Source organism: Tenrec ecaudatus, chromosome 9 (assembly GCF_050624435.1).
Source record: "Tenrec ecaudatus isolate mTenEca1 chromosome 9, mTenEca1.hap1, whole genome shotgun sequence".
Classification (NCBI taxonomy): Eukaryota; Metazoa; Chordata; class Mammalia; order Afrosoricida; family Tenrecidae; genus Tenrec; species Tenrec ecaudatus.
The window spans coordinates 1719072-1731276 of record NC_134538.1 but is presented as its reverse complement, the minus strand read 5'-3'; the positions used below and the strand labels follow the sequence as shown (position 1 = coordinate 1731276).

The 12205-nt window shown below is 57.6% G+C and overlaps 1 protein-coding gene across 2 annotated transcripts in view; it reads left to right on the top strand.

Moving 5' to 3' along the window:
- ACAN (aggrecan) overlaps nucleotides 1-12205 on the top strand; it is a 67161-nt gene that overhangs the window by 42168 nt on the left and 12788 nt on the right. For both annotated transcript variants that reach the window (XM_075557849.1, XM_075557848.1), the window contains exons 8-12: nucleotides 1555-1729; nucleotides 2375-2502; nucleotides 3457-3750; nucleotides 4774-4989; nucleotides 5285-9238. In XM_075557849.1, coding sequence (XP_075413964.1) covers nucleotides 1555-1729; nucleotides 2375-2502; nucleotides 3457-3750; nucleotides 4774-4989; nucleotides 5285-9238 — 4767 coding nt within the window. The remainder of the gene's footprint in view (nucleotides 1-1554; nucleotides 1730-2374; nucleotides 2503-3456; nucleotides 3751-4773; nucleotides 4990-5284; nucleotides 9239-12205) is intronic.

Genomic DNA, 12205 nt, shown 5'->3' with positions numbered 1-12205 from the left:
AGAGCTGGCTTAGAGCTATGGTTTCCCAAAGTCCTCTGGTTTCAGCTGGTTCAGTTAGGATTGACTTTTTAAAGAACTTTAGCTTTGTTCTATGTCACCACCACCCCCCCACTCCACCCCCCCACCCCCCACCCCCCACCACACACCCACCCTCTCTCCAGAGAAGAGAAGCACATGGAAAGCACTGCGTAGGGTGATATCTGACACCTCTCCCATCTCTGGCCTTTCACAGCAGGCCTGGGCAACCTGGTATGGCCCATAGACCAAATCCCGCCCAGCACCTGTCTTCCTACAGCCCCCCATCCCCGCCCCCAGGCAAAGAATGTTTTTTCCCATTTTTTAATTAGTTGAAGACCATTCCAAAGGAGACAACATTCCCATGACACCTAAATGTTTTGTGCGACTCACATTTCAGTGTCCATACTAAGGTGTCCCAGGCACACAGCCACCCCCGTGGGCTGCACATTCTCTACCACTGGCTGAGTGCTACGGTGCCAGGTGCCAGGTGCTACGGTGCCAGGGCGGGGGCCTTCTCACACAGCCAGGGAGGGAAGTCACAGCACCAGACAGCTTTACAATCTGGCCCTTTCCAGAAAAGGCTCACCCACCCCTGTTTGAGGGAGATGGTGGACCAGGTCTGGAGAAATTAATGTGCCCTATAAAGCTCAGCTACTCCCCAAACTCAAGACCTCAAAGGGAGAACTTTGTGGGGTGGCCATTGATGAAGGCGTTGGTGACGTCCCTTCCCGGGGGAGGGGAAGCTGAGCATGGCCCCCACCCTCACCCCCACGATGCTACCAAGTGAACTGCCTGGATCCAACCCGAGGTTGGGGAGGGGGGGTTCTTGAGAAGTTTGGGGCAACGCCATTAGGGGCCCGAGGCTGCAGCGAGCCCCCCTGGCTACCGTATGAGGATGGACAGACGCACATCAGATTTGGTTCAGGGGACAAGTGCACAGGGCAGAATGGGTTTGGTGGGGATCAGTAGCACTGAGCTGCCTCCCAGGGAGGGGCCAAGAACAACCGTGTGTACAAACGAGAAGGCTCTTGGACAAGAGCGCCCATCTGTTGGCGGTCATCCCTTTGATAGAGGGGCCCCCTCCCACTGCCCACCCACCCAAACATTGGCAGCCACACTGGGGAGGGCCACCCACTCCTGTCTCCCTGGACTGGGGGCCTGGTGGAAGAATTACCAGTGATCCTTGGATTTCTCTCTTGTCCTCCGTGTTTTCCAGCTGGTCGGTAGAGACCATTTATCCATTTCACCAGGAGGTCAGGCCCCTTTTTCTTTTAGCGAATAAGTGGGCAATGAGCGTCCAGTGTGCTGAACCCAGAAAGGGAGAACCGGACCCCAGGGCCTCAGGGGCCTCCCTCAATGTCAGGAGCAGAGAGAAACAGCTGAGGTGGCAGTAAAGTCAGGAGGAGGGAAGGGCATTCCTCAAAGCACCAGCGCCTCCTCTCCCAAGGGGCCATGAGGACTGGACGCCACAAGCAGCCATCCCGAGGGTGCCACTCTGTGCCTGCACAGACCTCTCTCTCCTTGTGCCCCCTGCAGGGGTCGTGTTCCACTACCGTCCAGGCTCCACTCGCTACACGCTGACCTATGAGGAGGCGCAGCAGGCCTGCCTGCGAACCGGCGCGGTCATGGCCTCCCCGGAGCAGCTCCAGGCAGCCTACGAGGCCGGCTACGAGCAGTGTGACGCTGGCTGGCTGCAAGACCAGACTGTCAGGTGAAGGGGGGACCTGAGCCTCCCTGGCCCAGCCCCAGGGAGGTGGCCATGCAGTGCCCAGCACAGAAATCAGGCCCGGTAGAAGGTGGGTTAAGCAGCGCACTAGTGCCTCTCTGGCCACGTGCTTAATCTCTCTCCACATTAGTCCCGGTCCAAGAAGGCCAGGCGGGGAGCCCCCACCACTGAGTCAGTGCCGACACCCCGGGGTCCGGGACACAGAGCAAGCCGCCCAGACTGAGACTGTAACTCTCCATGGGAGTAGAAAGCTGCATCTTTCTCTCAAGTGGCTGCTGGGTTTGACCCTCCAACCTTGCTGTTGGTGGCCTATTGCTTGCCCTGTGGTGCCACTAGGATTCTTTGGGTTAGGCTAAGTCCTTGGGAATTTCTCCCCAAGAGGTACAGAGGAGGAACGCCGGCTGTGGAGCCCCCTCCCACAGCCCCCAGTGCCCGGGGCCCTCCCAGGGGCCACCAGGCCCTTCCACAAGGGGCACAAGGACCTTGCATGAATTACATGAGGGCCACTTCCCCGTTTGAGTGGCATCAGACAGTCCAAGTCACCCCCTGCCAAGTTCTCCAGGGCCCTGCCAACCTCTCCCTGGGCCCCAAGAGGAGGTCCCCATCCTCCTCACGCACCCTCCTTTTCAGATACCCCATTGTGAGTCCACGGGCCGCATGTGGGGGCGGCACAGACAGCCGGCCAGGCGTCAGGAACTACGGTGTCCGGCCGTCATCAGAAACCTACGACGTCTACTGCTACGTGGACAGGCTTGAGGGTACCGGCTGGGAGCTAAAGGGTGACCCCAAAGGGGAGAAACGTGTCCTCCCCCACCCCAGATTTCCAGGGCCCATTTAGACAATTGAGTCCACCCCCTCCCCACTGGTCAATTCAAGCCCCTTCTCTCTAGCCTACCAATCTCCCCAGCACTGTGAGCAAATCGCTCCCCTTGTGAATGCTCAATGAACACTGCATACACACACACACACACACACACACACACACACCTGCCACTGCCCAGTTCTAATGCCCGTGAGTAAATCATACTCTGAGGAGTCTTTCAGTACAAAAGTAACACACACACACACACACACACGCACACACACGCCTCTAACCCAGCGTCCCCCACACTCTTGACCTTCTCTTTTAGTGTGCTTCCTTCATCTCCATTCAAACTCCTCCAAATGAAGAGGTCACAGAATCCAGTTTGGGGGTGCTGCTGTGGTGGGCCATTTCCACTGCTACCAGCTCCCCAAGCGAGCACCTTGGGCAGGACACTTAATCTGCCCAGGGTTCAGTTCCCCACTCTGTAAAGTGGGGCTGACCTGCACCCACCTCAGCGGCTTCTGAGTTGTAAATGAGGGGTGTTGGAAAGGCCCCTGCAGGCAGTGAGGGAGCGGGGCTGGGCCGTCTAGTCAGTGCGGTGGCACCAGGGTGTCAGGGGAGGGCGAGGTCACCGTTCCCTGTGGGTCACTAGAGAGTCTACAAAGGAGAGGACTGATTGGGTGATTCTCCGTGGAGTGACCAACAGGTCCCCATTTGACTGAGACTCCCCGTATTTTTATCTGCAAAAGCTCTAGAACCGAAGAAACCCATACAAACCAGGACCTAATCCCAGGATCCCGGGAGAGTGAAGGGAGTGGTGGGGCCCCACAGGTGGGGTCTGGGTGAGCAGGGTTGCTGTGGCTAAGGGTCCCAAAGGTCCCACCTGGCCACTTGTGTCTTCCCCCAGGGGAGGTATTCTTTGCCACACGGCTGGAGCAGTTCACCTTCCAGGAAGCCCTGGAGTTCTGTGAATCCCACAACGCCACCCTGGCCTCCACGGGCCAGCTCTACGCCGCCTGGAGCCTCGGCTTGGACAAGTGCTATGCCGGCTGGCTAGCCGATGGCAGCCTCCGCTACCCAATCATCACCCCAAGGCCCGCCTGCGGGGGCAGTAAGCCCGGCGTGAGGACCGTCTACCTCCACGGCAACCAGACCGGCCTTCCGGACCCGCTGTCCCGCCACCACGCTTTCTGCTTCCGAGGTACGAGCCTCTGCACTCCGCCAAAAGGACCAGACTCAGGACCAGCAAGTGGATCTGACGGGGGAGGATGGCTCCTGGGGGTTCCCAGAAGGGAACTCCGCACAGGAGTAGAAAGCCCCTCTTTCTCCCGAGGAGCGGGTGGTGGTTTCAAACTGCCGACTTTGCAGTCAGCAGCCCAACATGTAACCACTACGCCATTAGGGCTCCCCTACCTCTTCTCTGGGTCCCCTGGACCCCAGAGGCAATGCCCCTAGGCTCCCCACTCCTGGCCCTGACCAGTACCCCCTCCATCCGAGAGTCATACCAGGCTGAGTTCTCTGCCCAGGAGCTGGGGGCACACAGGAGGTGGAGGCAGAACGGCGGAGGGGGACCTAGTGGGGAGAGTGGAGAGAGGAAAAGGAAGGGGCAGGGAAAAGGGCAGGGCAGTCGAGACACTGGGCACAGCTGGGACTATACTCCCAGAGCAGGCAGGGGCTTCTGGGCCACCTGCTGTGTGCAACATGCTATGATTCTATAATGACTTGGAAAATAACATGTTACAAACCATGAAACAAAACCCACATGTCTCCCAGGTTCCCAGGGTCATCCTGTAAAACCCAAATGAAAGACAGATGGGCCCTCCGCCACCAGCCCCCGAGGATTCCCGGTCCCCGAGCTGCTGGGTGCCTCAGCTTCCCCTGTCCAGTGGGATCATAGTACATACTCCTCTGTTGTTGTGAAATGAAACGATTTACTATACACAGAGCCCTTGACCTCTTTAAGAGACCTCAGACCGACCTCAGATCCCCAGAAGAGAGCTGCTGGAGGGGTGTGCGCGCCTGCGTGACTGTGTGTGCATGAGTGTGAGTGTGCATGTGTGTGCTCTGTCCAGTTGCCACAAATCACGTTCTTGGCAAAGGTCAGAGGCCCTCGCACTGTGCCGGGCACAGTGAGGGCTGCCAGGTCTGTGCGGAGTTTCTTTCCAGAAGGGGCTGGCCTCCGAGGTCGGTGGGCAGCGGCAACTCACCCTCGTGTCTCCCATAGGTGCCCCCATGGTGCCCGCTGAAGGACAGGAGGAGGGCAGCACACCCACAGCACCCTCCGGCCTGGAGGACTGGGTCGCGAGTCAGCGGGTGCCCGGCGTGGCTGTGGTCCCCTTAGGGGAAGAGGCGACCACGGTCCCAAGCCTCACGGTGGAGCCAGAAAACCAGACGGAATGGGAACCCGCCTACTCCCCAGCCTTCGCTTCCTCCCTGCCAGGTGCGTGTGGCCTGAGGTCATCTGTGGGCTGTCCAGCTGCTCTCTGAGCCCGTGCTGCTCCTGCCCCGGCCACTGAGTGTCCTGCTGCGAGGGCAATGGGTGCCCCTCCCCTGCCCGGCCGCCGGCCCGCCCTCCTCCCTCTCCTGTCCCTCCTGGGACATGTGGAAGGTCCCTAGAGAATGACTGGCCAGATCTCTGAGCTCGGGAGAAAGGGTTAGCTTCTGTGCGTAGACTTAAAATGGACATGCATTAATAATTCTTTCCCTCTTCTTGATCTCCCCCCCCTTTCCTCCAGGGATCCCTCCTACATGGGCCCCCACGGACTCTGACATAGAGGGGAGCACAGGAGGCCCCGGTGCAACTGGAGTACCCTCTGCCTCGGAGGGACCTTCCCCCTCAGAGAGACCGTCCCCCTCAGAAGAACCATCCCCTTCAGAAGAGCCGTCCCCCTCAGAAGAGCCATCTCCCTCAGAAGAACCATCCCCCTCAGAGAGACCATCCCCCTCAGAAGAGCCATCCCCCTCAGAGAGACCATCCCCCTCAGAAGATCCATCCCCCTCAGAGAGACCATCCCCCTCAGAGAGACCATCCCCCTCAGAAGAACCATCCCCCTCAGAGGAGCCATCCCCCTCAGAAGAGCCGTCCCCCTCAGAAGAGCCATCCCCCCCAGAGGAGCCCTCTACCCCGTCCTATGCAGTGCCTAGCAGGACTGAGCTGTCTGGCTCTGGGGAAGCATCAGGAGCTCCCGAAGTCAGTGGTGATGTCGCAGGCAGTGGCGATGCTGCCGGAGGTTTTGACTTTAGTGGGCAGCCCTCAGGAGAAAGTGCCAGCGGACTACCCTCTGGAGACCTTGGTTCCACTGGCCAGACTCTCGAAGTGGGCTCAGGTCTGCCTACAGGAAGTGGACTGGCCTCAGGGGAGGAAGACAGAATTGAGTGGTCCAGCACTCCTGAAGTAGACAAACTACCCACTGGAGGCAAGGGCATAGAAACCTCTGCCTCTGGAGTGGAAGACCTCAGTGGACTGCCTTCTGGAGTAGAGGTTCCAGAAGCCTCTGCCTCTGGAGCAGGGGACCTGAGTGGACTGCCTTCTGGAGTAGAGGTTCCAGAAGCCTCTGCTTCTGGAGTAGGAGACCTGAGTGGACGGCCGCCTGGAGTAGAGGTTCCAGAAGCCTCAGCCTCTGGAGTAGGAGACCTCAGTGGACTGCCTTCTGGAGTAGAGGTTCCAGAAGCCTCTGCCTCTGGAACAGGGGACCTCAGTGGATTTCCTTCTGGAGTAGAAGGTCCAGAGGCCTCTCCCTCTGGAGTAGGAGACCTGAGTGGACTGCCTTCTGGAATAGAGGTTCCAGAAGCCTCTGCCTCTGGAGCAGGGGACCTGAGTGGACTGCCTTCTGGAGTAGAGGTTCCAGAAGCCTCAGCCTCTGGAGTAGGAGACCTGAGTGGCCTGCCTTCTGGAGTAGAGGTTCCAGAAGCCTCAGCCTCTGGAGTAGGAGACCTGAGTGGACTTCCTTCTGGAGTAGAGGTTCCAGAAGCCTCAGCCTCTGGAGTAGGAGACCTGAGTGGACTGCCTTCTGGAGTAGAGGTTCCAGAAGCCTCAGCCTCTGGAGTAGGAGACCTGAGTGGACTGCCTTCTGAAGTAGAGGTTCCAGAAGCCTCTGCTTCTGGAGTAGGAGACCTGAGTGGACTTCCTTCTGGCGTAGAGGTTCCAGAAGCCTCTGCTTCTGGAGTAGGAGACCTGAATGGACTTCCTTCTGGCGTAGAGGTTCCAGAAGCCTCAGCCTCTGGAGTAGGAGACCTGAGTGGACTGACTTCTGGAGTAGAGGTTCCAGAAGCCTCAGCCTCTGGAGTAGGAGACCTGAGTGGACTTCCTTCTGGAGTAGAGGTTCCAGAAGCCTCAGCCTCTGGAGTAGGAGACCTGAGTGGACTTCCTTCTGGAGTAGAGGTTCCAGAAGCCTCAGCCTCTGGAGTAGGAGACCTGAGTGGCCTGCCTTCTGGAGTAGAGGTTCCAGAAGCCTCTGCCTCTGGAGTAGGAGACCTGAGTGGACTGCCTTCTGGAGTAGAGGTTCCAGAAGCCTCTGCTTCTGGGGCAGGGGACCTCAGTGGACTTCCTTCTGGAGTCGAAAGCATAGGGGCCTCTGCCTCTGGAGCTGAGGAACTCAGTGGTTTGCCTTCTGGAGAGGACTTGGTGGGATCTGCTTCTGGACACTTGGACTTTGGCGGACTGCCTTCTGAGACTCTAGGGAGTGGGCAGGCTCCAGAAGCAAGTGGGCTGCCCTCTGGCCTTAGCGTTGACTATTCCGGAGTGGAGCTTGGGAGTGGCCCATCCTCTGGCCTACCTGACTTCAGTGGGCTTCCCTCTGGGTTCCCGACGGTCTCCCTAGTGAATACCACATTGGTGGAAGTGGTCACAGCCATCACCACAGGGGGGCTGGAAGGGAAAGGAAGTGTCGAGGTCAGTGGTGCTGGAGACCTGTCAGGGCTGTCTGTGGATGAGTTGGACGTCAGTGGAACTAGTGGGCTACCTTCAGGAGCCGATCTCAGTGGTCAGGCATCCGGGTCTCCCGACGTCAGCGGGGACACATCTGGACTCTTTGGTGTTGGTGGGCGGCCATCAGGCTATCCTTTCAGCAGTGGGGAAACATCTGGGCTTTTTGAGGTGACCGAACAGCCGTCAGGGTTTCCTGGCAGCAGTGGGGAAACATCTGGGGTGACTGATCTCAGCGGGCTGTCCTCTGGGCAGCCCGATGCCAGTGGAGAAGCGTCCGGAGTGGGTTTCGGCAGTGGCCCACCATTTGGCATCACCGACCTAAGTGGAGAACCATCTGGGGTCCCTGATCTCAGTGGGCAGCCATCGGGGTGGCCAGGGTCCGGCGGGGCTACATCTGGAATCCCGGACCTGGTTTCGGGTGCTGTCAGCGGCAGTGGCGAAGCGTCTGGCATTACGTTTGTGGACACCAGTCTTGTGGAAGTGACACCTACCACGTTTAGAGAAGAAGAAGGCTTGGGGTCGGTGGAACTCAGTGGCCTTCCATCCGGAGAGGCAGATCTGTCGGGCACGTCCGGCCTGGTGGATGTTGGTGGACAGTCTTCCGGAGCAGTCGATTCCAGTGGGTCTCCATCCCAGACTCCAGAATTCAGTGGCCTGCCAAGTGGAATACCGGAGGTCAGTGGCGAATCCTCTGGAGTTGAGGTTGGGAGCAGCCTGCCCTCGGGGGCCTACGAAGGCAGCGGACTTCCCTCTGGTTTCCCCACCGTCTCTCTGATAGACAGGGCTTTGGTAGAATCTGTAACCCAGGCTCCAACGGCCCAGGAGGCAGAAGGGACCTCAAGCATTTTGGAACTCAGTGGCACCCATGCTGGAGCCCCGGACACGTCGGGAGACCTCTCCGGATTTTCAGACCTCGACGGGATGCAATCGGGGCTAGTCACGCAAAGTGGGGAGGCTCCAAGCACCCCATACTTTAGTGGGGACTCTTCCGGCACCCCTGAGGAATCCTCTACAGCCACCAGCACGAGTGGAGAGGCCTCAGGACTTCCAGAAGTGACCTTAATCACATCAGATTTTGTGGAGGGGGTCACTGGGCCGACTCCCTCCCAAGAGCTCGGCCAAAGACCTCCTGTGACACATTCCCGATTCTTTGAGTCCAGTGGGGAAGCCTCTGCCTCTGGGGACATCAGCAGAGCTGCCCCAACACCCTTCAAGTTGGAGGGCCAAGTGTCATCCATCCCAGAAACCAGCAGCGAGGTCTCTGAGACTGATGTGGGGACGTCTGCTGTCCCCCAGGGCAGTGGAGAAGCCTCCCCATCCCCTGACGTAGCTGGAGCCACGTTGGCCTTCCACGAAGCCGATCCTGAGACAACCTCAGGCCTGGGTGGGAGTGGCAGCGGCAGTCCCTCTGCCTCCCAGGAAGTCCCTACGGAGAGGTGGGCCACCCCAGAAGGGAGTGGAGAACCAGCTGCCCCCTATGGGGTGGGTACAGACACATCCAGCTTGTCTTGGGCCACTCTCCCAACTTCGGGCGACAGAAGTGAAACTGATGGAGCCATGTCCGGCCACACCTCGGGGCTGGATGTCATCATTAGCACCAGCACCCCAGAGGCTGTGTGGACCCAGGACACCCAGCACCCTTCAGAGGTACATCTAGACACCAAGTCTTCAAGTCCCCTGCACTCAGGAGAAGAGCCCCCAGATGCTGAAACATCCACTTACCCAACAGACGCTGGCGTCCCAACTGCCCCAGAAGAGACAGGTGAAGTGGGGGTACTTTTAAAACGTGCTTGGGTAGCTCTGGCTGTGGGCAGCACAGCACAGAGGCAAGTGGTGCGTACCACAGCGCCCCCCACCCCCCCAGGCTGGCTACCAGCTCCATCATTGTTGTCTGTGCAATCTCAGGCTTTTTTCTTAATCTCTCTGACCCTCATCTAAAAATGGGAATGGACCAGAGAAGATGCTCTCTCTTTATCTATCATCTATCTATCTATTCTCTCTCTCTCTCTCTCTCTCTCTCTCTCTCTCTCTCTCTCTCTCTCTCTCTCTCTCTCTCTCTCTGTCATTCAGGCAATTCTGACTTAGAGTAACTCTACAGCACAGGGTAAAACTGGCCCTGAGGGTTCCTGAGACGGACTCTTTACCGGAGCAGAAAGCCTCGTCTTCTCCCTCAGAGGCCGCTGGGAATTGCAAACTGCTGACCTTGCAGTTAGCAGTCCACGCCTAGTAGCACCACAGGTTACTGGCATAGAGAAGATTAAGTGAATCGTAAATATTCATGAAAGGATCATAGCTATTCTTTGGGTGGCACAGCCAACTAATCACTTAGCTACTTAACCAAAAAAACTGGCAGCATAAACCCGCCCGGAAATACCTTGGAAGAAAGGCCTGGTGGTCCCTTTGCACAAGGTCGCAGCCTTGAAGCCATCGTGGAGTGTGATTCTATTCTGAAACATGTGTGATGACCAGGAGGCGGAACCTGGTCGACCGTAGTTCTTACGTCCCTGTGAAACAGGCACTTGACCCTGCTTTGCCCACAGTGCCTACTCACAGGTGAGTGACTGGCAGTGTTATGGTGGCCCCCCATCACAGGAACACTCAGTGCCCAGAGAGAGACGGGTGACTAGTTACAGTCACAGCCCTGGAAGCACCGTGGGTTGTGCACTGGACTACCATGCATGAGGTCAGCAGTTCAAAACCAAGAGACGAAGCTTTCTACTCCCAGAAAGAGTTACAGTTCTCAGAAAACCACGGGGCAGTTCTACTCTCTGCAGAGGGTCATTGGGAATCTGAATCAATTGGATATCAGGGAGTGAGTGATTCCCCATTAACCTACTCGCGTGCGATCAAATCCGATCTCTAGACCCTATAGGGCAGAGTAGACTGTCCGTCTCTACGGGAGCCAGCAGCCTCGTGTTTCTTTCATGGAGCATTTGGTGGGTTCCAACCATCGGCCTTTTGATTAGCAGCCCAGTGCTTAACCTGCTGTGCCACCAGGGAGCATGCTGGAAATTCTGCTCAACTCTCCTGCCCCCGAGGCAGTGTGAGAGGGGAGAGCGAACCTGCCGATGATGCTGATGCCCAGATACATCCGGGGTGTGTGAAGGGCAGAAACAGCCCTGGTGGTCCAGCCGGATAAGTGTGGGCTGCTAACCACAAGGTCAGCAGTTCGAACCCAGCAGGCTGTGGAATAGGATGAGGTTGGCTGTCCCTGTAAGGTTTTGCCATCTCAAAACCCCACAGAGTGGTTCTGCCTTGCCCTGCTGGGAGGCTACGAGGTGGAATCGACTCGATGGCAAGGAGTTTGGTTTGGGTGCGGTCCCCGCCCATCCCTGGTCTTGGGTGACCCCTCTGTAGGATGTTATTACCATGAAGACTTCACCTCAGCATCAATGAAAGGACCGGGTCTCTCTAATCCCGGGCACCAGGCGTGGCAGCTGTCTTTCTTGGGTGACCTTGCAGCCCCGCTCTGAGCTAAGAAGGCTTTTATAGACAGAGTGAGGCCCCCGGATGCCCTGAGACAGGTACCCAGGTGGGACAGAGTACATATTTGAACCCCAGTTGGCCTCGTGGACCACGGGGACCATGCGCACCACTGTGAGCTCCGTGGTTGCACGGGTGCCTGGGCGGCTGCGTCTGGACGCTCAGCTCTCCCCAGGGCTGAGGTACCCCGACCCTGTGCCCAGGAGCCCTGCCAGGAGGCAGGAAATGAGCCATGTGTCTGTGCCCCTTGGCTACAGTGCAGGCACTGTGATACTGACAAGATCCTCCTCAGCTGGGTGGGCATGAGGAAGGGGGCTGGGTGGACTCTTCTGCCCCAGAAGGGACTGAGAGTGGGGCATGTTGGGTGTGGCCAGGAGAGAGGCACAGTGGGGTGCCAGGGTGGGGCCGAGGGAGGAACTCAGCACCGTGGCCCTGGTGTCTGTTACATGATGGTTTGGGACGAGAAACGTAAAGCAAAGGAACTAGTAAGTAATTTGTTTCTGTTGGGCCACAGGTGAGTTTGTGAGTGGGGTCCAAACTGTGGTTGGATTTTGAAGGTCAACCCGGAGGGCTCAAGGAAGGGGAGTGGAGGGGACCCCACCATGAGCCGGTTAGAAGCCACATGCCAGTCTGTGGACACATCCCAGGCCTCTGGTCATGATGACATTTCATGTCCTTAATGTCCCCACCTTGGAGGGAAGATGTTCTCTGTGGCCTCTGAGCTCAGGTCCTTGGGTTACCTTTCTCCCTGCCTTGGCCCCTTATCCCAATCCTCTAAGCATCAGGGTCTATCCCAAAAGGAACTCTTACAAAAAGGGAGAAATGGGTCCTAGGGGGAGATCCACCACTATCCCATAACCGTGCCAGGAAACTCTGCCCTGTCGGCTTTCTGTACAAAAGAAGGGCGTGTCCGTGTTTATATATATATGAATATATATTCAAATTAATTAACACACTATTCTATATTATATGCTTATATAATATAAATATACTGTATGTGTGCGCTATACAGTAAATATATATGTGTGTATATAAACAGAGGCGCCTGTGCATCTATCCCCTCGTTCCCCCGGGGGCGGGGATCAACTACATGCACAGGCGGGGATGTGCCCTGAGCACACCTTTGCCCGTGGCCAGAGACAGTGGTGTAGGAAGGCCCTGGCCTTGTTGACAAGGAGGAAACATTCTCAGTGGGCCCTAGTGGGCCCAGGGGCTACAGCTGCACTCTGGGGGCCCATCGGCCAGC